General features: G+C 55.8%; 1 protein-coding gene across 1 annotated transcript; it reads right to left on the bottom strand.

Moving 5' to 3' along the window:
• Window positions 1-5,033: 5,033 nt before the first annotated feature.
• Window positions 5,034-22,925, bottom strand: GPR157 (G protein-coupled receptor 157). Its single transcript, XM_054579808.1, has 4 exons — window positions 22,412-22,925; window positions 11,339-11,552; window positions 8,208-8,402; window positions 5,034-7,718 (listed from the first exon to the last, which is right to left on the bottom strand). The coding sequence occupies exons 1-4, from the start codon at window positions 22,792-22,794 to the stop codon at window positions 7,521-7,523; spliced, it is 990 nt and encodes a 329-aa protein (XP_054435783.1). The 5' UTR covers window positions 22,795-22,925; the 3' UTR covers window positions 5,034-7,520.
• Between the last annotated feature and the right edge of the window lie 1,485 nt (window positions 22,926-24,410).

The raw sequence follows: 24,410 nt of genomic DNA, 5'->3' as shown, positions 1-24,410 counted from the left end.
AGCGGGCCTCGGCCAGAGTGCGCTCTCACCAACGGTTCTCACAGGAGGATTTGGGTCCCCGCGCTCCATTCCCAAATCGCTCTCACTGTGTATCACTAATACTGTTAGAAAAATGTAAACATGTTAGTACACAATTTGAGAGCACTTACCAGAATTCAAAAACTGCTTATTCTGGGGTGTAAGGTGACGGATGACTTGAATCCTAGCGCAGGTTTACACTGACATTTGCTGACCCTACTACTGTAGTAGAGGGGGTACAATGGGGCGCAAAAACAAACGCAGCCTTGGCCTCCTGCAACTTAGGCTCTGGTTGAGGAAATGGAATCTGGCCAAAGAAACACGCTGATGAATGTGTAACCGTAGAAGGGCCTTGAAGGCCGGGATCCGAGGGAAGGGTGCTGGTCAGGGAAGGCTGCCCGAAAACCCGCAGCTGGAGCTGAGGGGGGGCGGTGAAAAGAGCGAACCCAGGCACAGGGGGCCGGGGTGGGGGTGGGGGGGCGGGGAGAGCCTCCCAGACAGGGAACCGGCCTGGCCAAGGCCCTGTGGCTGAAGAGCGTGGGACGCCATCAAGACAACGGAAGGTCGGGGGGCTCCAGAGCAGAGAGGAGGGGGGGAGGTGGCAGGTGGCCCGCCGGCAGGCCCGACTCTGCTGGGCCCTGTTAGGCCGCGGGGAGGAGCTTGGTTTTTGTTCCAGGAGCAGAGAGGAGGCGCTGAGGGTTCTGGGGGGGCGGTAATCCGATTTGTGTTTTCAAAAGAGACCAGTGGGCTGGGGGAGAGGACAGGGAGCGGCAGTGCTTCGCCGTGAAACAGGTGGAAGACAAAGGTGGCTGAGGATGCCCCTGAGAGAGAGTGAGGCGGGAAGTCCAAGGAACTTGGTGATGGACAGGAGGCTGGGAGGGGAAATGAGAGCGCTTCTGTGTTAGGGCTGGAGTTCAACAAAAAATAAAAAGGACTTTTTTTTAAAAATGAAGCTTTTCAGAATCGAAAAAAAAAGTTTATATAGGAAAACTTAACCAGAAGGTAAAATGTTGAATTAGCAGGTCAAAGCAGGCTGGCAAATCCCTGGTGGTTCTGAGGCCAGACAATGGTACCAGAACTTCAGGCCTCCCCTCCCCGGTGGTCTCACCTCCACTTAGGGATGTTCTGGAATTTTAAAGTTTTGCCACGGGCTTCTTTTGTAGGCTGCTGGGGCAACCCACCCCCCAAATGCATTTGCTCAGACCCTCTTCAATAGTTATAGACTGCAGCAGAACCTGTAGCTGCCCAAAATAAAGAGCGCATTTCCCCATCGTCCCTGTACTTGAATGGACAAATGACATAGTTCTGCCTAAAGCGACATATGCAAAGGTGTCATGTGGTGTCTTCCAGGAACCTCGCTCTCTTCATTGTCTCTTTTTCTGTCCTGCCGCTGGAAACGAGGGTGGCCCCAGCGGGGACCGCGAGGTTGAGGCCCCCCTACCACCACCACCGGGACCAAGCAACAAGAAGGGAGCAGCCTGGGTCGAGCCTGCATTCCTTGCCCTGTGGAGCTGTTGGGCCTCAGACCACCTCCTGAACTTAACGTGAAGGGAATACTCTCCCATTGTGTTTTCTGTCACTTGCAGCTGAGCCTCATTGTCACGGATAGAACCATCAAACATTTGCCTGAAAGTCTCTTAGAACAGAAAACTGGAAGGGCCTCTAACTAACATTTGACGAAGCTATGAAGATGTTTTCACTGACTACAGCCTACCTTGGACTTTAAAGTTTGATGCCCTTGGAAGTGAACAGCCTGAAGACCCTCGTCCTAAGGGAGGAGGAGGGAAGCCCTGAGCTGCGGGGTGCAAACGTCAGGGGAGAGTTACCCAGGCTGCTGTTTTCATTCATTTGCATTTGTTTTTGTTTGCGTGCACAGGATTAAAGTTGCACGGGATCTGAGCAAGCTGGCCCAACCCCATTTTCCCCTACTCTCTGTCATGTGTATGCGCCATATGGTAGAATGTGGAGTCCTTCAGGAACATATGTGTCACATTGGAGCAGAAGTGCCCGCATGCCTCAAGGGCACAGAGGGGGCAGTGTGTCTGCAGGTTGCTGGACTGGATTGGAGGGAGGGAGGCACGCCCATCCCAGGTATAGGTAATTAAGGAGTAATTAACAGGTTCATCAGGGACCCAACTACAGCCCTCCTTGTGTGGCATGCGGGGAGGGGGCCGTCCAGCTGCTTGACACAGACTCCCACAGCCTAAACTTAGTACCCAGTGGGGCCGACCACGCTCCACCCAGGCCTGCCACCAACCTATCAGAATCCAACTGTGCCATGGGGAGAGGGAGGAGGGAGAGAAGACGCCCCATCCAAGTTACCTTTTTTGCTCCGTAGGCCAATTCTGTGCTCTGTCACCCTGGAATCCAGCCCAATGTGCTATCAGATGTCCCCAAGGCAGGGAGGTTGACGGTCATGCTCTGACACGCCTGGTTAGTAAACTTGAGAAACATTACAAGGTTCCTATGTTTTCTTACCAAGAACAGAATTTGACCTCACCTATCAGAAGGCGCCTGTGCAAAAGGGCGTGGCCCTTGGAACCCAGGACAGAAAGCGTGAGAGCCAGGGCTTCACGAGGCTCCTCAGGGACACCAGTGCCTTCTGTTAGTTACACATTAATCTGAGTAGAGGACGTTTCTTAACTGTGATTAAAAAACCACATAACACAATTTACCATGTTTAAGTGTACAGTTCAGCCCACAGACAGATGACCTTATTCCCGCCTGACCAGATAATTCCAGACCGGTTGGTTAAGGTTATGTTTCTGGGAGAGGATGAAATGGCAATTCGATCAGTTTCAAGTTCACAGCAAAACTGAGGGGAAGGTATGGAGATTTCCCATACACCCCCGCTCTCGCGCACTCACAGCCTTCCTCGCTGTCAACATCCCCTGCCAGGGTGGGACATTGCTACCGAGGATGAACCTGTTTGTCCCTCCCTCCCCTCGGACCCTGGGCAGCCCCGGGTCGTCTCTCCCCCTCTTTCTGCCTCTTCCAGGATGCCCGGCGGCTGGAATCCTACCACACAAAGCCTTCTCACATTGGCTTTCCACTTAGCCATGTGCATTCAAGCTTCCTCCATGTCTTGTTATGGCTCCCCGGCTCGCTTCCGGTGTCTGGGTGTACCCCAGTTTGTTTATCCATCCCCTGCTGAAGGACGGACATCTTGGTCACTTTCTTTTCTTAAGGTGTATAAACTATTAACAGACAAGGCCTACAGATTTATTTCTTCTTGGACACCCCCAGTGTGGCACCGGCGGCCCATGGTCTCAGTGTGCTGGCTGGGAGCACAGAGACCCCAGAAGTGGCCACAGCCCTCAGCAGGTCTGACTTTTCTCAGCGGCTCCGGGTCTCCATGGCACCTGCTGTCCAGACACTGGCCAGGACCCCGCTGTATTTTCTGTCCTTCATGTCCCTCCGTCTGTTTAAGAACCAGTCCAGGAGCTTATATTGCGTGGATTCTGCGTGATGGTGGTCCCACCCACCCCTCCCCACCCCCGCCGTGAGCTCACCCACCAGCCTTCCGTGTGAGGCCCGCGTCTGCGTCCCTGGACACCGCACGCGCCTGCCTTCACCCCACGCCCTTAACTGCAGTGATGGCCGAGGCTATTGTCTGCCGCCCGTCGACAGCGGGGTTGAGTGCCCGCGAATGTGCTGGGACGCCTCGGCAATCACTAGGGACATGGCGGCCGCCCAGGAGTGGCGGGTGGGCCTCCTGTGGAAGCGCGGTCGCTTCTAAGTTTTGGCAAATATGAGCAAAGCTGCTATAAACACCCACATGCAGGTGTTTGTGTGGACCTAAGTTTTCACCTTTAGGTAAATACCAAGGAGCCCGATCGCTGGATTCTATGGTAAGAGAATGTTTTGTAAGAAACCATCAAACTGCTGGCGCATCCCACCGGCAGTGGGTGAGTCGCCATCATCCCACGCTGTCCCTGGCACTTGGTGTTGTCAGTGCTCTGGGTTTTGGCCGCTCCGATAGGTGTGCAGAGACATCTCCGTGCTGAGTTTGATCTCCCTGACGCTGTATGATGCGCAGCATCCTGTCGTCTGTTGTCTGTGTATCCTCTCTGGTGAGACGTCTGGTAAAGTCTTTGGCCCATTTCTTAACGAAGTTGTTTGCATTGTTGAATGTGAAGAGTTCATGTATATTTAGGAGAACAGTCCTTTTTCAGGTGTGTTTTTTCCCAGTTTTATAGAGAAGTGATGGACATACATCGCTGCACACGCTCAGGGTGTGCAGCACGATGATCCGGTTTACGGGTATCGTGAAGCAGTGACTGCGAGGGGCTTAGTGAACGTGCATCATCTCGTGCGGAGACGCTGGTGTGTCTTTTGCAGATACTCTCTCCCAGTCTGTGGCTTGTCTCCTCCTTCTCTTGATAGTTAGAGGATTTTTAACTTCTCAAAAACCGGAAAGTGGAACAGATAAACAGCAACACTTCGGAGGAGCTAAGGTCCCGAGCTGTAGCAGTTACAAAGAAAGGAAAAAAAGACTGGAACGCGGGGCTGCGTGGGCCATGCAGACTCACACGGAGCCAGGCAGCTGCTCCAAGGGCTGATTTTGGAGGGCCACTCCCCTGGGAGAAGAGCCTGTGTCCCCGCTGTCCCCGACCACCAGGACGCGGGGGGCTGCCGCTGCAGTGAGCCAGGCGGGCTGCGATCACGCGAAGGGAGGCCTCGGCGCGGGGGTGTCACTCTCGCAGGACTTGGCCCCAGGCCACGGGTTCTTGGGACATGGACTTGTTGACATGCATACGGGACAGGACACGGGGCCTGTATTCTAATACCCCCAGCCCCACCGCTGTGACCCCATCAGGCAAACACAGGAGCGACTATGCCAACAGGGAGGGTGGCTGCCTACTTGACTCCATTTCCCCACAGCCAAGGGCCTAGATGTCACCTCCAGGCCCCCGTGTGGAAGGCTCTGGGGAGGCCCCCTTGCCCACCTCCCCACAGCACGGGCAATCAGTTTACAACACACACACACACAGAAAATATTTTTATTTCATTTAAAATAGCAGGACTTTGACCTCAACCTAGATGGTCAGGGTTTTCCTTACAGTTCTGCATGTGCAAAAAACCCCTCAAGCTATGTTAATATGCTGTAACAGGAAGTTTGCAAAAATGTGTTTTCTTGTCCTGGACATATGGGGACCTGTGTACCCTTGGCCTGAGTCTAACAATATTAACAAAACAAATAAAAACAACTCCGAAGCACAAAGAGGCACAGAGTCCCGGGTAAACCAGGTTAAAAGACCAAGGTTCAGGAGCGCCGGAGACCACAGCACCTGTCCCAGTTGAGGCTGCACCTCTGTGACGGAGGGTTGAGGGTGGGTAAACAGTAACGACAGGGACGGAGGAGAAAGTAAACGGGGCACGCTCTGGTGTCCGCAGGCTCGGAGCACCTGCCTGCTCCACAAGGGCTGACCCTCCGCCCGGGGCCTTTCTGCCCACCCGCCCAGCTGGGCGGCTCTGAGAGCGATGCCGTGCCCCAGCCTGGCCTCCGGCCTCAGGCGCGCACCTGGCGATCCTCTCCCCCGCCCGCAGCAACAGCTTCACCAGCTGCAGAGGCGGCGTGGGCAGCGGAGGGAGCCGAGACGGAAATACCCAGGTGTAACTGTGTGGAGTTTCTACAAAAGCAGACAGCACAGCAGCAGCGTCAGAGAAGTGGAGTAAGAACTCGAGCCCTGGCTCCCCCTGCTGGCCGTTCCTGACGGCGGCCTGGCCCCCGGGGCAGTGTGAGCCAAGGACTCTGGCAGCATTCTCTGCCGCCCACAGGGAACCTCAGCTGTGAATCGTTTTCTTCTCTGCAGCGAGCAGCTTCCTGAGTTTCTGCTGCATTCGAGAAGCTAACATGAGGGTCTTGACCAGGTATGTGCCCGCGACCTGCTGTTACATCTTTGGGGAAACCCTGAACCCCCCTCACAGGGGCCGTTTCTGTAAGGAGCTTGCCAGACTGACTGGCTGGCTGTGGCGCAACCCCGGGTTTTCTCTGAATCCTAAGGGGAAGTTTACCTCTTGCTGATTTTCATAAACTTTTTTAAAGGAAACCAAAACAATCATTGTGGACCAAATTCTGCAGGCAATTCCTTTCAGATTCTCTTCCTGTTGCAGATTCACTTTTGAGAGTAAAACAGGAATCCACAGGACGGTGTGCCTTTGGTTTTAATCCAGAACCATTCTATAGGTTCCGCAAATTATTTCAATTTTGCGGGTTCTCAGGGAGCCCAAGGGAGGGACACCTAGCAGGGAGGCTGCACTTCCCACGCAAGGCTCTGGTGGTGACATTTGCACCTCCGGTTCCTAGCCGATGGCTTCTGTGACTTCACAGAGAAAGCTTTCTGAAATAGAGGAAAGGGTTGGTTGAAGATGCACAGGGTAGAGACAGGTGCTTATTTTAAATCCTTTTTCTATTAAATGGAAATAATCACCCTGTGACCCATGTGTCACTTCCCCCAACCAACTCCCAAACCTTCACCTTCGGGGAGGAATCAGTATCTGGGCTGTTCACGAATAATCTGGTCACCTTTCCTATAAAAACTAAACTAGGACATGAAAAGGCCAGACGCAGCCCCAATGCACCCCGTGCCGGCGCCCACACGCATAGTCCTGCGAGAAGATGGGGGATCTCCAGGGAGCCCCCGCAGTGGCCTTCCCTGTTCCTGTCCCAGCCCCTGCCCGGGATGAGGGGCCCTGGATCTGAAGTGGCTGTGGAGGCGGGGCTCTGGGTTCCGGCCTGTGCTTGAGACTCAAGTGCACCCTACACCCAAGCCTGGCAACCCCCAGAGCGAGCTGGGCCAGCGCCGAGGAGACTGCATATCCGAGCAGCTGCGTTGGACTGTGCTCACGACTTTCACCAGGAAACCTCAAGGGAACCTGGTTCAAGGTGACTGCTCGTCGACTACAAAGCCCGCCAAGAAGGGCCACACTCTCTAGGGAATGTTAACACCATGACACTCCGGAAATCTGCTCCACGACATCTAGGGTGGGGGCCCCATCATGAGACCCCTGACGTTTTATTTAGGATGGGTACCTGGTGTGCATCCCTCACCCTGCTTTGCCCACGGGTGCGGGAGCTCAGACTGTAAACAGTGCTGTGTGGCCCAGAAGCCAATGACAGCTGGGCCATAAGGCAACCTGGTGGCGATCGCGTACTGCTGGCTTCCCTGAATCTCCCTGCTCCAGTGCTTATGCACAGAGACCCCCGGGTGCAGCGGGACACGGGTGTGTGTGGATACATGCCGCCTGAGGTCTAGGAGGTAGAAGAAGCTGAGTTGTCGGCTGCCCCCCAAACAGGGCCGAGAACTCCCGTGGCAGGAGGCAGGCCTCTGTCCCTTCTCGGCCTTTCGGCTCAGACTGTGGGCAGCAGGAGGGCTTCCGGTGTGGCAGACGCCTCCGTCCACTCCCTGCAGCAGGACGACTCGGAGACACCTGTACCCCCCGGGGAGGGAGCACCCCCACACAGAACAAGGGAGGGAAGAGCTCAGGTATATGGATGCTCATCGGGGGTCCACCGGGGTCCCTGAGTTTCCCGTCTCAGAGGGCGCAGGAGCCTTGGGCGGGCCAGCAGCGCTCTCCACAGGAGCCGGCGAGGGGCAGCCGCAGCAGCAGAGAGAGAAGAGCCGAGTCCGGACAGCGCGGGTGCAGAGGACGAACATGATGCAGTTGGCGCCTCCCTGAAACGTGTTCCCGATTCCCTGTCAGGAAGGAGAGGAGAGGCATGAGCACAGGGCTGGAGCGGTTCTTAGACACGCGCACAAAGGGGCTGGCAAGTGCCGCGGACCCCAGAGCCTTGTCCTCCACCCCCAGGGCTGGTCTGTGGTGGCCCTGCCATGTGAGCCTTCAGCAGAGCTCTGGGCAGGTCTGAACGTGCAGATGTGGGCCAGACCTGCCTCCAGGTCTTCCGGGTTGTGAAGGACCCAGAATCAGTCCACGCTTCTGGGTCTACTCCTAGGCCGGGGGACAGCACCTCAACACACCCGTGGGCTGCACTAGAGCCACACGGACCCTCACCTTCTCCCACCAAGGCTCCCTGTCTAGGGCAGGAAGGAGGGCACAGCAGGGCCGGGCCCCTGCCAGCCCCACGCGCGCTGATGCGCACACGCGTGCCTGCTCTGCTGGGGGAAGCCATCTGACCCTGCCCCCGCTGGGACAGCAGGCCAGGGAGGGCAGACCTCCATACGTACATGCAGAACGACCAGCACCGGGGTCTGCACGGCCGGGGAGCCACAAAGGGTAAGGACGAATCGCACGGTGCTCCAGACCCGGAGGCAAATGAAGATGACCGGGATGAGGACCAGCTTCTTATCAGCCATGGAGCTGTGGTGCTGCAGCCGGTGTGCCTCAGACAGGATGGGCCGGTACTCGGAGAGCGCCTCGTGCTGTGCAGGGGCACCAGGGGCAGCCGTGAGTGGGGCAGGCTGCCCGCCGGCTGCCCCAGGGCGCCCGTCTTCCCAGGACTCAGACTCGCAGGGCGAGGAGGCAGCAAGCGCGTTCCTGGGCTCCTGTCTCTAGCCCGGATCCTTCTCCTGAACTCCTGTCTCCTCCGTCCACGGCCTGTGCTCTATCTCCACAGCTTCCTGGAAACCGAACGCCTGCTTGCGACCCAAGGCTGACCCCATGCCGTCCCATCTTAGCTAACGGAAACGCCATCTCTCCAGGTGCCCAGGCTGAAATCTGGGTGTCGTCTTTGATTCCTCCCTTCCTGTTAACAGCCCACATCCCGCCCGTGGGCAAGTCCTGGGGGCTCTGCCTTCAAAAGAGACCCAGGACCTGCAAGTTCCATCCACTGCCACCAGCATGGTCCAAGCCCTATCGCAGCTTCTGTGGATAGCTGCTGCCGCCTCTGCGTGCCTCTCTCTGTCACCCTTTCCCCCGCCCTGACCCTGCTACAGCCTTATTCTCAGCACAGAAGCTGCACAGTCGCTTGAAAACCTAAGTCAGATCCCACCCAGCTTCCACTCTAGGCTCTTGGTGGCTCTCCATTTCACGAGGCCCTTCCAAGGTCTCCAACCCCGAGTTAGCTCTGACCTCACTCTGACTTCTCCCCCCTTATTTACTCCACTGCAGCCACCCAGGTCTCCTGCTCATTCCCCAAACGTGCCCAGCACACCCTGCCCCTGGGCCTGTGCCCCCGCTGTTCCGCCTCTTGAGATGCCCTTCCCCATCCATCCATGCGCCTCATTCCCTCACCGTCTTCCGGGCTTCGCTCCAACACCAGCTCCTGGACGAGGCCTGCCCGACAACCTCACCAAAGGACTATACTCCCCACGCGGCCCGGCCCCACAGCCAGCTCTCTGTCTGTTTTTCACAGCTCGGTTCGCCCTCCTTCCCAGACCTCATTCTCCCCTGTGTACCAGGCTGACTGCTTATGATGCCCGCCTCCAGGACACAAGCTCCCAGACGCTGCCCCATGGCAGGAGCTCACAGGAGGGGCTCCCCCAAAGCTGGGCCACCAAGGAGAGGTGAGCGGGCACCCACTCTGGCTCCTGTGCCCGGGAATGCCCTTCAGCGAGAAGACGCAGAGGCTCCCCTTCCAGATCACAGCTGAGTTTGTAAAAAGAAACCAAACTGCTCACAACAAAGATGCGCTCCGGAGCCTGGCCCTGTGTTGGGTCTGGGTGAGAGGAGGAGCCACATACCTTGGCATCCCTGGCGCCCGAGCCCCTGCCCCCTCGCCCGGGGCCTTGGGCAGCAGCCCCTTCCAGAGCCGAGCCACTGTGGGCAGCGCCGAGCGTCTGCTCCGCGGGCTCCTGTTATTTTTACCTCTCCTTCCCAGCCGGAGGCAGGAACACCTCCTACCAACACCTCCCTGCCCGCCATTCTCCTTTTTAGAAACCCTTGCGGACCCATCCTTGCGCATGGGGGTCGGGCCTAGAGGGTCCAGGCTTCTGCCCATTAGAGGAAGGGCAGGGAGGTAAGACAGACACAAAGGGCTGCTCCAGAGGAGCTGCCGGGCAGAGCCTGGTGGAGCTCAGGGAGCCCAGAGCGCCCCCTGGAGGAGAGGGCATCCCGGCCTGGCTAGAAGGCAAAGCGGGATTCAGAGCAGCTGGTAAGCCCTTCAGGCCTCTCCGTCTCTGGCTGAGCCCGGGGGCGGGGGCGGTGCGGCCTGGAGGGACCAGGATCAGCTCGGTTCTGAGTAAAGCAAGAGCCAGAAGCCTCGACTCAGGTGGGTGTACAGGCGGGGATCAGGTGCTGCTGACAGCTGCCAGGAGCACCCTGCGCACTCAGACGTGGCTGCTGAGCCAACAGTCTGCCCAGAATGACGGAGCCGCACTCGCCTCTGAGCCAACAGCCTGCCCAGAATGACGGAGCCGCACTCGCCTCCAGCTCCAGCCTTGAAAACGCAAGGCGCCGCACCAGCGGCCCCGCCCGAGCGCCTAGAAGTCCGCGCTCAGAGTCCCACGGCCGATCCTACTGCCGCAGCGTCTTGTCGCCTTTTATCTTTTATCGTCACTGCTTACGCTTCTGCCTCTCTCTAGGACAGGACCCGCGGCTGAGTTCTCAGGATGAACTCCCACCACCGCACAGCGCTTCTGTGCGTAGGAGAGGCTCGATAAAAATGTACTGAATGAGCGGCACAGCGGATGGACGGATGGGTCAAGAGGAGGCTTCTTTTGGTGGCAGTTTGCTTGTGGCCAGGAGGAAGCCCACACTTTGCATCCGCAGAGCCAGTAGTAAAGAACAGGAACAGTTGGCCAGACTGTCAGAGAAAAACCATTCTTTCCTAGGATCTCTGGCCAGCCGGCCCAGCACATTGATGTAGGAATTCCTGAGTGCCTGGGAAGCCTACCATTTATGCTCTAATTCTAATCACCAAGGATAACGAGGTGTTACTGTTTCATTGATGGGGTGATTCATGGCCTCCCTTCCCAGTTTGATTCTTACTTGGATACTGCTCACCTTTCATCTAAACTCCCCTGGGGCGGGGTGGCGGTGTGGGGAGGGTGAGCCACCGCCTGGGTCTGTCCAGGAGGGCGCAGTAAAGGGCTGTGGCTGAGCACACAGACTGCTGCTGGCTCCTGGAGAGCCGAGCGGGTCCGGGGAGCCCTTAACCCCTGTAAGACCCCTCTTTGTTGTCCACCAAGTGGGAGTCACAGGACCTGCTCCCAAAAGGGCTGTGTAATCAGCAAACCAGTCAGCCCCTGCTGCATGTGATTCGCGGTGCCCGATGCACAGCAAGCCCTCCATGACTAGTTCTGTTCCAGAAGGTGGCTGAGCATAATGCCAGGACTTGGTCGGGTGAGGCCACAGCGGGCACAGCGGCCACAGGGCGCCCTGGGCAGGACCTGCGGGGAGGGTGGGCATGGGCACCTACCGCCCTGTTGATGTGCTTCCGGATGAGGAGGTACAGCACGGGCAGTGTGACATAGGCCAGCATCTCCCACAGCTTCCCGGTCAGTAGCATCCACAGAACGCGGTCCTCCGCCTCCAGATCGATCCAGCACCAGCCCACGGACACGTCTGAGGCGTCATAGCCGATCTTCTTTAGAACGACGGCCACCACGGTGATGGTCAGTGGAACGCCCCAGCTGAGGGACAGGGGCAAACGGGCAGCAAGGTCAGGCCCCGGCTCCCAGCACTGCCAGCAAGGGTGGAAGGCTGGGGTGCTCTTCAGACAAGGAGAACCACACCTCCAAGTGTCCTGGGGAAAAGAGGGGCAGGAGTCCTCAACAGCTCAGCCCGCCAGGCCGCCCCAGGGCTGAACGGCCGGCCTGCTGACTAGCCTGGGCCTAGGGGTGCACGCTGATGGTGCAGGGCTGCCTGCGCAGGGAGGCCCGTGGTCTGAGCACCTCACGGCAGGTCCGGAAGGGAGCCGGGGCTCTGGGCAGATGCACCTTCCAGGTCCTGAGGTCTCCTTGCTCTGTGGGAGGGGGCAGTGCCCCAGCAAGGAGCCAGGGGCCTCTAAAGCAGAAAGCCCAGGGCAGCGCCAGGCTCACCCTCCTGCAGCTGAGCTGCCATCCCCAGGGCAACACAGCAGGGACGAGGCCTGGCCCCGCGGCCCCTTCCCAGGAGCCCCCACCCCAGCGCCCTCAGTGTGCGTGCTGTCAACAGGGGCGGCAGGATGGAGCCCCGGAGAGTCAAAGGGCTGTGAGAAAGGTATCAGGTTACGCGCGGGAGTCTGTCCATTTTAAATGCCTGTTCTATGCAAAGTTATTTATTTGGTACGTTAATATACAGGGTGGGGCAAAAGTAGGTTTACAGTTGTGATTATGTGAAAGTTTATTTTTCTATTATTGTGTATTAATTATTGTATCATTTTCCATAGGAACAGCTGTAAACTACTTTTGTCTCACCCTGTATATTCGTGTCAAACTGCTTTGTTGTAATAAACAGTTATCTATTTAAAACTCATGCTATCCTGGGATTTTAGGGCAACATGTCACAGCTTTGAGCCCATGAGGGCAAGGGCCATGGTGGTTCACTACTGTCACTGGGTGGGGACAAAAGAAGAGCCGAATGAATGCATGAACGAACGAACAAACAAACTTTGAGCCAAGTACCTGAGAGGTTTCCCCAATTCATTCCTTAAACATTCACTGCATGAACATTATTGAAAAGGAAGGACAAGGCTTTTAAAGTCGCTGGAAAGGAAATTCTGAAGGTCTACGTGTGGTTTCTCATCACTTTGTAGGAAGGGAAAAGCATCGCGTGCAGGGACAGGCACTGTGAAGGAGTCGGCCTGGAGCGGAGGGTCCCCCCTCAGACTGGAAGGGGGAGCAGGGAGGGGGCGAGGGCACCCTTCATGGCGACCCCTTCCCCTTGCTCAGCCTCCTGACGCCCTTACAGGAGACCTGGGGACCACACAGTGACAGACAAATTCTGAGGCTTTAGGTGTGTCCTCCTAAAGCTAGGAAGGGCTGCGTTTCCTCTGGGTCACCGCGGTGTGCCCAGAGCTGAGGGTGTGCCCAGAGCTGAGGGTGTGCTAGCAGTTGCCAGAGAGAAGACCCAAGAGGCAGAGAGAGGGCTTGGGAAGGGTTAAGGACGTGGGCTGATTAATCAGAGCTGCTGCTTCAACGTAAGCCTTGAGCCACTGCTGCTGGATCCAGAAGCTGTTCGGAGAGGTATTTAAGTGGGAGGTAGTAACAAGAGGTAACAAGAGAATCGGTGGGAATGGAGTGGGAGGGACCGTCTACTAATCCAGCAAGGCAGGCTCAGCCAGACTTGTACTTACGGACGCGGGTAATGCTTCACAACGGGCTCTCCAGAAAAATGTGCCTGTATGCACATATGTATGCATATAAATGTGCACGTATAAATTTATTATAGAATGTACTGGTGTAAAAGGTGTGAAGCATCATTTATAAGGAATAATACACAAAACTCCTTATTGTGTAAAACTCCATATGGCCAGCTGATTTCTACAGACTGTTTTTGTGGGTTTTCTCTGAACTCTGGTATACGCAGCCACTCTACGGCTGCAATCAGCAAAGAAAGTACTTTCAAGAGGTGAAGTTGATGGATATTTTCATTATTCTTTCTTTTTTGATTTAATCTTTATTTTTCTTAACATGTGAAAGGAAAATGAAATACAGAAGACAGGATGGACAAGATGACTCTAGAACTTCACTGATTCAACAGTGACATGGGCCACTTAGAGGGACCAGATAATATTTTTCCAGCACTAGAAGAGTATTTCTTTCTCTTTTTTTTTAATTTTTAGAGAGAGGAAGAGAAACATCAACATGTGGGTGCATTTTGCGTGCCCCCTGCTGGGGACCTGGCCTGCAACCTTGGCATATGCCCTACACTGGGAATCGAAATATTTTTTTTCCCTTCCTTTTTTTCCTCCTGCTCTGCGATCCTGCCTCCTCTCATCATCTCCTCTTCAAATACCCAGCTTCCTGCCTGCCCAGCATGGCTGCTGCTTTGCTGAAGTTCAGAGACAAGTAACACATTTCAATTTAATCTTTACCTATTAATGTATTCTCCACCACTTTCTTAAGTCCAGAATGGGGGTCCAGCAAACTATGGCCCGCAGGCTACATCTGGCCCCAGGACTGTTCTTTAAAATAAAGTTTTATTGCAACACAGTCACACTCATTCAGGGACACAGCAGCCGTGGCTGCTTGCAGGCAGCTGCCAACAGAGCTGAGCATTGCAACTGAGATCACATGGCCCGTGAAACTGAAAATACTCCCTGGTCCTTTACTGGAAAAGTCTGCTGACCTCTGCCCTCCACATTCCACAAGTCAATAAATCAAGCCCTGATCTGTACTGTTTGCCAGTTTCCAAGGTGTAAATATTTCCACCATGGCCAAGTTCAAGCCACCGGTTCAGACACACAGCAGCACACCATCAGAGAGGATTTCTGTCACACAGATCCAACAATGCAAATGACCTCCGGTGCACAGGACAGAGTCAAATGCAGCCAAATAATCAGGATGTAATCAGATTTTCAGTATTGTCATGACTTTTGTTTTTAACATAGGATGGGGGACCCCCAAATAACCATGATTATCTTCTGGAGGGCGGGACCCCTGTAGTACAGGCTTCCCCTACTCGGTGAGTGTTCTAGGAACTCATCTGTATCAGTGCACCAGCTGGCGTTGTTGTGAGAGGCTGTGTTCAGCTTCAGTGAATTTTTTTTGAAGACTCTTTCAATGTCTACACCGAAATGAGTGTTCAGCAGTTTTTGACCAAAAACAGCATGGCCCCCATGCCCCGCCCTCCCTATTCACTTGATCTCTCCCCAAACAACTTTTTGTTTCCCCAGATGAAAGAGAGTCCTCAAAGGGAAAAATTTTGCTGATGTAGAAACGGTAAAACAGAAAATGACAGAAGCACTAAAAGGCATCAAAATCGAGGAGTTCAAAAACCCTTTTGGGCAGCGGGAAAAAATGTCTCGATAGGTGTCTAGAATCAAACGGAGAGTCCTTTGAAGGTGACTGAAGGTTAAACATGTAAGGATAAATACACAATTTTTTATAAATAAATTCCACTTTTGGGGGCCCCCCTCGTAATTCACTTAATTTTAAGTTTGTATCATCTAATTCTTAACAATGGCTGTATTTAACGATCAGCTCACAAAATGCCCTAAAATCGAACCATCGGGCCTCAGCCCCTGGCTGCAGGACACCAAGTATGGACAGAAAAGACAAAGGACAGGGCGCTGAAGGTGCCCCCCGCCCTCCACCTATAGAGGGAGGAGAAAGCGGTATTTTGGGGAACACCAGATAAGCCCGGCTGTTCTCAGGCCAGGGGGCCGCCCCAAGCCATAGGTGGTGTGAACCCGGAAGGCACTCCACAGAGACGCGTGTGACACGATTCCCAGAAACTTACACTTCCGATTTCGGACACATACCACCCAGCAGTTCTTTACGTCTCCACCAAAAAGTCGTCAACCGAAAAATAACCCCAGAGCAAGCAAGGCACAGCTTCATAGCAGCACATGTGAAAAAGACCAAGGGCTTTCGTTGGTTTTGACCTAGAAACCTGAGTGGTCGGGGAAGTGGCCCCGGTGCGCAGATGCGGGTGGCGCGGGCAGCCAGCGAACCGTCCTGCCTCTGTGTGCGGACCCCTGCGACCCGCGCCCGAACCTGAGGCTGCAAAGCTGGCACCAGGGCCAGGCCCATGAGGAGACGTTGGGCCTTGAGCGAGTCTCACATGTTTAAAGACCCTCAACAAGGTCCTCTTGGGGAGAAGGGCTGGACGGCTGGACGGCAGGGCAGGGTGTCCTGCTCAGTCCTAAACCGACAGGAGCCACAGGGCTCTGTGCAGGGCGCAATGAAAGGCACCGCGGGGCAGGGAGGGGACATGGCGAAAGCAGGCCAATGATAAGGCCCCTTCTCTCCAGACCCACAACTGCGGGGCTGTGGGGAAGCAGGACTGGGGTCCCCTAAATGGAAGACACTTGAAGACCACACCCTGAGCAGCACTCCCCACTTGGAGGGGCACCTGCAGCGTCTCCTGGGGGTGTCTGGGCGCCGGCTCTCACTTATGTTTGCCTGGAAACTGAGGTCGGCGTCGGCGTCCTCCACGCTCAGAGGCTGTCACTGGCCGAGAGCTGTGGCCCCCGACGCCCATCCCGTACGTTGAAGCACTGAGCCCTAGGACTTCAGGAGGTGACTGTGTTTGGAGAGAGAGTCTTTAAGGAGGTGATACAGTGAAAAGAGGTCAGTACAGGGCCCTAATCCAATCTGGCCCTGACCAGTGTCCTTGCAGGAGGAGGAGATGAGGACACACAGACACACGCAGAGGGACGAGCATGTGAAGACACAGGGGACAGGCAGGCCTCTACAAGCCGAGGAGAGGGTCTCCGAGGAGAGCCGGCCGACGCCCTGCCCTGCCCTACCCTCCCTTCCAGCCTCGGACCCTGGGAGAACCCAGTGCTGTCGTTTAAGCCGCCCTGCCTGTAGCACCTGGTCAGGTGTGACCCAGGACACCAACGCAGGGGTTTTCTACAAATGCAGGGCAGGGAGACAAGCTCTAGGCAGAGGTCACACCCTGGCTCCGGGGCCCCACCCCCACCACACCCGCCTGGCGGGGCGGGAGGGAGGGTGAGCTGACTGAAGGCATTCAGATCTGTCACGAGGAGCTTAGCTCTTCTTAGAACTGGCGTCCTTTTTGTTTTCAAATCTCCTCCCGGAAAGTGGAACTAGACTCGCCAGGTGGGGGGTGAGCCATCTCCCGGTCCCTGGCATTTGTCAGCTGACCTCGAACAGGCGCCTGTCCCCAGAACAGCGGGTACTCTGGGCTTCCCTCAGAGTTCCTAGCTTCCCCCAGAGTGAGGGTGGGGGACACCTGTGGCGTCCGAGAGCCACTTCCACTTCCCGCGTCACACGCAAGCGGGAATGCCCGCCCCCCGCCCTGTGCCGCCCATGGATGAAGGGCTGGCCTGCGGGGCTGCTCGTGCTCTGCCCACTGTCGGGCACCTCCACTGCGGCCTCTCCCCCGACCTCGCCCTTCCTTCAGATCTTGCTGCGGGAGGGAGCCTGGCTGGGGATGAAGCAAAGGGCCTCCTGCCCCTTCTGCAGGTTAGACGGCAGTGCCCCTGTCTGTGTGCCTGGTGGCCTAGGGAAAGCCTTGAATGTCAACATAACAAAAAACCGCCCTGAGAACAAAATGATCAGGCAACAATGTGCCAATTTAGAAAGCTCGTGGGAGCAGGGCGGAGGCCCCAGGGAAGCGCAGCTGCTGCCAGCAGGGCCTGGTGGGGGGAATCACAGGGCCACTGCCTCCAGGCCTCCTTCCGGGACAATGGGCACTGATTGTCAAGTGAGGGGCGGGCCATGGGAGAAGCTGGGGCAGTCGGCTGCTGGCCAGGCCACCGCGCGGTCATGCTGCAGCTGTGGCTGCAGCAGGGACGGGGTGCCCGAAGGAACTTTGACGCACGCCCGGCACCACCTCCTGCAGCCGGGGCGCTGGTGGGCACTGGGGGGCCATCCTGCAGCACTCAGAGAGGCCTCCCGCCCACCAGGGTCCTGGCCCGGGGAAGGATGGCAGGCCCACCCTCGCCCCGAAGGGAGGCGGAGGGGCAGCCTCTGCTCCCACAGCCCCCACAGGGGGCTTCCATGGACACGCGGAGGCACCGCAGGGGACTGTGTGCCACACAGCAGGGCCCTCTGGGCACGGTTCGGAGGTCAGAAAAAAGCCAGCTCAATTCTTGTTGCTTTGGGGCGCTGTTCTCGCAGCCTCTGTCCATCCCTCACTCAGGCACTGCCTGCCTGGGGCCCTGTGGCTGGGCCCCACAGCAGGGAGCTAGTTTCCAGTTAGAGAGCTTAGAGGGCCTTCCCGCTCAGGGTCCTGTTTCCCCTTTTCTGAGTAGAACTTCCCACTCCCCAAGGCAGGTTTTCTGTTGTTGTTTTTTAATGGTGATCATGGGGCGCCACAGGCTCCTTCTCCCTCCAGAACCCCCGCACAAACTCCAGAGCGTGGGGGAGCACGCGGGCAGGGGCACAGGGCCCGACCCTGCCAGGGGTCATGCCCACACCCCCTCCAGCCTCACCGGGGCCCGAAGTCCTAAGACCGCTGGAGGCGGCCAGCTTGGTGGGGACCCTTACACTGCTGTCAGGGCGAGATGAGGCGTCCCCGGCCCGACTCCCCCTAATGCTCACAGGACACACACGCTGACGCCTGGTACAGCAGTGGCCTGGGACCTGCACGCTGCACCTTGCAGCCGCAGGGTGGTTCCCTGGCCCAGCCTGACCCAGCTCCGGCTCTGCTCAGAGGCAGCCCACCACCTTGGGGGGGTGGGGGGGGGACACGCGGGGAGGGGCGGACAGCGGCAGGGGCACAGGGGTGGCTTCACACCAGCTGGGCTCATCATATGGGGAGGGAACTGACCCACGCGGCAGCTCTGGGCCTGAGCCTCTCAGCGCTTTCTCAGGTGAGCACCCCGGCCGGCCAGTGGCCACAGATGCGTATCCGCACGGACGTAAAACACGGGGTGTCTTAACAGGCTGCCTCAGCGAGCAGAAAGGGACCTAACACAGGGCCCTCCTTGATCACAGAACATTCTCACACAGCCAGGAACTTCGATTCACAATACTGTCAGTGGGCGCTGAAAGTCTGGGGAGTAACAGGACGTTTATCTCAACAAGACACTCACTCACTACGAAAGGAAGAACAGTAACTGCGGTGGAGCACTGGCGACGACCCCTCGCCAAGCGATCACAGGGGCACTGCCAGGACAAGTCGCTGCGAGGAAGCCCAGAAGACAGGCTTCTGCGAGGTTCCTGCCAACGGTGCGGAACCTGAACCCACCCATGAGGCAGCACCGGGCAACCCGGCAGGGGAACATGCCACAACATAACAGCCTGACCTCTTCCAAAAAGTCACCATCAAGAGAGACCAGGAAAGACGGATGAACTGTTCCAGACTGAGAGGGCACACAGGGACTGAAGGCGGAGTCAATGCATAAGCCAAGATATTCCTTTGCTATCGGGACATCATTGCAAGGCTGGGCAAAATCTCAGTGAGGCCCCAACCCGTCCGCTAGCAGCACTGCTCCCTGGTAACCCTGCCCCTGCAAGGCCACGTGCTTCCGCGAGCCACTGTCCTTGTCTTCGGGAAACACGCACTTGGGGTCAACTCGGGGGCAACTGCCTTACTCTTACGTGGTTCTGGAAAAAATCACTGGAGAGGATAAAGGGGACATGAGAAGAGGTCAATAATGGGGACAGTCTGGAAAGTTAAAAATCAATCATTGTCAAATTATACCTCAGTTTTAAAAATGACGGTGGAGGCCAAGGGACAAGATGGAACCATAAAACGACTGACCTTGGAGTTCTAATCCTGAGCCTCCGACTCTGTGGCCTCGGGCAGGTCTCATCAACTATAGCTGAAGGGTGATCATGCTGACCCTTCCTTTCCTAGGGACCAGTGAGCTACGGAATGGGGCAGCATTTTGCAAGAGCTCCGATGCAGCTCATATGAGATACAATTTGCCTGAGGACAATAAAGTCTAAGTTGCCCTGCCCTGGCCGGGTAGCTCAGTTGGTTAGAGCTTCGTCCCCTCTACACCGAAGTTGTGGGTTCAGTCGCCAGTCAGGGCACATACAAGAATCAACTAATGAATGAAAAAAAAAAAAAAAAGTGAAACAACAATCGACGTTTCCCTCCTTTCCTCTCTCTCTCTTTAAAATCAGTCAATAAAAAGAAAACAAAAATAATAAAGTTTAAGCTGCCCTCCTTCTCCAATGAGGAAAAAAGTGTCTTTCTGCAAAGGCCGCTGTGACGGGCCTTGGGAGCCAGCACTTCCCGGGAGCTTGTGTGTGGACTGGATTCTCTCCAGCCTCCTGCTGCACGTGGTTGCAGTCACCTTTATAGATGCTATTTTCACTTAACATTGTATCATACCATTAACAAACACCATGCACAGAGGTCACAGACAGTATTGGCTGCATAACATTTCGGGTGGGGCTGCGGTCTGTAACTTACTGTTCCCTGTTTTGTGGAAATCGGGTTGCTTTCAAATTCTCCCCATGATAACAGTGCCTCGCAAACGCCTTTGCACATATGGCTTTGCATGCATTTTGGATTATCTCCTTAGACTAGGTCTCTATAAATAGGATTACTGGATCAAGGGGTATGAACCAAATACTTTCCACATGGATTATTCTAATTTACATAGCCAAGAATAATGTAGGAAAATACCAGTTTCATTGGCATTTATCACGCTCAAATTCTGCCTTACTATTTTTTCTTAATTTAATGAGAAAATGATACCTCAATGTTTTAACTTGCATTGCTTGAGTACTAGTGGGGCTAACCTTTTTCCCATATATATTTACCAACTTTTACTATTTTGTCTGAATGTGGCCTTTGTCCACTTATCAGGATATTTGTCAGTTTAAAAAAAATCAAATCATAAAAACTCTTTACCAAATAAAGATATCAACCTTTTGTGGTGCCATATTTTAAAATACTTTCTAAGACCAGAAGGTTTGAAGAAGTAGGCTGATTTTCACTTGTCTGAAGCAGTAACAAGGGACGACGGTCTAGCTTACGTCTGAGGACGAGATTTCTCGCGCCAACAGTCACGTGAGTAGCAATCAACTGATTCTCCAAAGGAAGACGGTGGAGAGTCCTCAGCAAGGTTACCACCTATACAGTCTGGGAGGATCTAGATTGATAGATGAAGCTGTTAGGTCTTCCCAATTCTCTTAGTCTAGTAAAATGTGAGCGCTAACTTCTGAAAGGGAATAAATTGCCAAAGTCCCTTCATAACTTGGACACAGGTGTTTTCTTTTCCCTTTTCCTTTTAAGAAGCAGGTGGTGGGTCACATTCAACAAATAATATGAACAATTTGGGTCTTTGTTTATGGCCAGAACGGGACACACAGACTTTCTTAGGAGGCCTTTCCTGAACATCACAGACCTCCCCCCACCCCCGCCCTGAAGTGAACAGAGAGCAAGAACTGCCAACTCCAGTTTCTTAGGAAAGTTGTCTTTTCTATAGGAGCTGCACCTGGTTTATCTTTGTTACTTACAAAACACTGAATTCAATATTTTTAAAAAGGCGGGGGGAGAGAAGAGATTCTTGCAAAGAAAGTCTTGGGTGCCTTCTCAAGTACACACAAACTCTGGTGTACACCCTGCCCACACCCAACCAGCCTGCCGAGGACTGGGTCTTGGAAACGGGGCACGGAGTTCAGGCAGGACGCTCTGGGGCAGGGGCGTGGCGGGGGAGGCAGCCCCGCCTTCTGCAGGTCTCTGCAGCATCCGGGGCACTGTCTGAAAGGCTCGCTTCAAATCTGACTTGAACAGCTGAGAAGCAGGCCATGCAGCTTCCCAGGGACCAGCTGGCCCACATCCAACAGCTCTGAGAAGAGGTCAAGTGACTCTTGCAATCTTGTGACCTCACTGTTGAGACATGCAGGTGACCTGCCTCTACTAAAGTGCTGACTGTCCTCAGGCTTTGGAAGGCACTCAAGCATGTCACAGAGAGGACCTATAATTAGGACAGTATTTGGTGCTCTTATCTGGAGAGGGAGAAGGGGAAATGTGCCCTATGAGATTCCTGCCCCAGCTCAACACAGGACAGCCCCAGGAGAGCTTGAACCTTGAAATTACACCAGGGAGAAGGCACCCATTTCCCTCAGGTGAGGGGACCTGAGGCGAGGCTTCCTCGCAGGGGCGGGGAGGCTTTCGTTCCCCCTGCTCAGATACCCCAGGCAGCTGGTGGCGCTCGTCAAGACTACCCTCTGCAACTGACCTCAGCCTCAGGGTTGCCAAACTCTAGAAAGCTAAGATCACCCACAACACAGACAACTAGAGACAGGCCTGAGGTTTAGAGATGAGCAAAGAGAAAATACAGAAGACAGCCTTCTGTCAACTTCACAGCTGAGGCGCTGCATTTGGCAGAGGGCTGGAGAGAAGGGCAGCAGGGGAGTGGCTGAGTGCACCACCCCCGTGGCGCCGGGTATGGGTGGTGGCATGGGATTGGGAGCGGCCAGGCTTGCCAACCTGGGGCAGCCGCCTAGCTCTTCTCCCCAGCCGGGGATCCAGGTGCTTCTCGCCACGCGCAGTGAAGCAGGGGCCAGAGAACCCAAAGTGGCCTCAGCTCTCCAGGTGCATCCAAGTTACCAGGACCGCGCTCTCGGGGCGAGCTCTGACCCTACTCCCTCCAGGTGTGAGCTGAGGGGTCCAACTCACTGAGGCTCAGGCAGGGGAGGGGTGGGGGGGCAAGCAAAAAGGGGCGCCCCCTGCAGCGATGCTCAGGACAGGTCCACCTCTCAGGCAAGCCTGACATTGGCCCGCTGACCCAGGGCTGCCCTGGGAAGTGAGCAGACACTGTGTGCTGGGCCCCCAGCCAGGGATCCGGCCAAGATGTGGGCACCAGAAGGGCACAAGGGCCACAGGGGTAGCCAACAGGGCCCAAGCAGGGGTGGGGGGCGGGGGTCGTCGCCAGGAAAGTCAGCGCCGCAGCCACCCAGCAGCCACCCACCTGACGATGTGGAAGGCCCAGAGCAGGCGTCCGGCCCGGAGTCCGCGCGTGGCGCGAACGATGCTGAGGTACAGGTAGAGGGCGATGGCCACGGTCCAGAAGAAGGAGCTGGTGTTGGCGAAGGTGGAGAGAGCGCCCTGCAGCACGCAGTCCCACGAGGAGCCCGAGAAGTCCTTCAGCACCCCGTAGAAGTAGGAGGCGGCCGACAGCAGGTCGGCCAGCGACAGGAAGAGCAGCAGGCGCCGCGCTCGGCTGCGCAGGTCCGGCCACAGGGCGTGCGTGGCCACCAGCAAGCCCGAGCCGAGTGCGGAGAGCACGCACGACAGCAGCACCACCGCGCGTTCCGACGGCACCAGCTCGGTGGGCGGCGCGGGCGGCGGCATGGCTGGGCGAGGAGGGGCCCGGCCGGGGCCGAAGAGCGCGAGCGCCGCGAGGACAGGGGCAGGACCGCCAGTGTGGCCGCCGCCGCCGCCACCGACGACTCGCCACCAAGGCGCCCACGCGCCCTCCCCGCCCTGCGAGCCTCGGCCCGTAGTCCTGCCTGGGCTGCTGGACCCGCTCCATGCCCCGCCCACGCCCTCTCGCCACGCCCCTGCGCCCTCCGCGCCTCAGCGCGCCGCAGCCCCCACGTCCCGTCCGCGGCTCCTGGCCCCGCCCTCCCCCTTAGCCCGGCCCTTAGCCCAGCTAAGGACTTCGCAGCACGCCCCTGTGCCCTCTGCGCTTCGTACCCTGGCCCCCACGTCCCGTCCGCGGCTCCTGACCCCGCCCCTGACCCACGCCCCGCCCTTAGCCCCGCCCACGCGCCTCGCGAAAGCTCTTGCGCCACGCCCCTGCGCCCTCACGCTTCAGCTCATCCCCATAGCCCTTACGTCCCGTCCGCTGTCGGGCTTCAGATATTGAGCCGCGTCCTCCCGAGGGGGTACCGCTACACTTGCCAGGTGGCTCGGATGTCTTCCCTGGGGAGATACGGCCTTGCGTTTTCAGGGCTAATATTAACTTGTTTCCTTCCAGCGCGCGCGCGCGCGTGTGTGTGTGTGTTGGGTGGGGGATGGAGGCATCCTAACACTGGTAACAAAAACAACTCTAGTTTTGTGATCCTCCTTCCTTAATCAGTGGTACGGAGCGTTCACAGGGCGGTGGTGGTGATTTCCGGCAGGGGGTGTTGACAATTTTTCTTAGAATGAGCACACTATTTTTGAAAATATAGCCTTATTAGGTGTGATATTTTTAAAGAAACAGTTCCGATTTATTGGTTCTTTTCATAATTTCTTATTTTTATGATACTATTTACGTACCATACCACTCAAACTTGTAAGTGTGCAATTCAGCAGCTTTTATATATTCCCCAATCTGTGTGACCACCATCATTGTCTAATTCCATAACATATTCCTCGGCCCCAAAAGAAACCCAGTTAGTGGTCACTGCCCATTTCTCCCATTCCCCGTTCTTCGTAATAACTAATCTACCTCCTGTGTCTGTGGATTCGCCTATTCCGGACAGTTCCCATAGATGGAATCAGACAGAAGTCTGATTGCCTTCTGTCGCTGATCCCTTTCGCTTATGTTTTCAAGGTTCATCTGCTTTGTAGTGCATATCAGCGCTTCATTCCTTTTGATGGCCAAACCATATTCCCTGGTATGGACAGACCACACTTGTTTTTCTAGCCATCAGTTGATGGACATTTGGGTTCCCGGTTTTTGGCTCTTAAGAATAATCCTGCTGTGAATGTTCATGTACAAGTTTTTGGGCGGATATACGTTTCCCTCTCTTGGAGGGAAATTGCCGAGTCAATGGTTACTCAATGTTTAACTTTGTGTGGCTGCACCATTTCCTATTACTGTAGCAGTGTATTACGATTCCAGCGTCTTCACACTCTCCTAGCACTTCCTTGTCTGCGTTTTGACTCCCAGCATCCTGGTGGGTGTGAAGTGGTGTCTCCTTGTGACTTTGGTTTGCTTCTCTCCAATGAAGATACGAACATCTGGTCTCGTGTTTATT

This window comes from Pteronotus mesoamericanus, unplaced genomic scaffold, assembly GCF_021234165.1.
Source record: "Pteronotus mesoamericanus isolate MK-2021 breed Mesoamerican mustached bat unplaced genomic scaffold, CSHL_Meso_final contig_557, whole genome shotgun sequence".
NCBI classification, from domain to species: domain Eukaryota; kingdom Metazoa; phylum Chordata; class Mammalia; order Chiroptera; family Mormoopidae; genus Pteronotus; species Pteronotus mesoamericanus.
The sequence above is the reverse complement of the archived record's forward strand: the minus strand, read 5'-3'. Positions and strand labels throughout refer to the sequence as shown.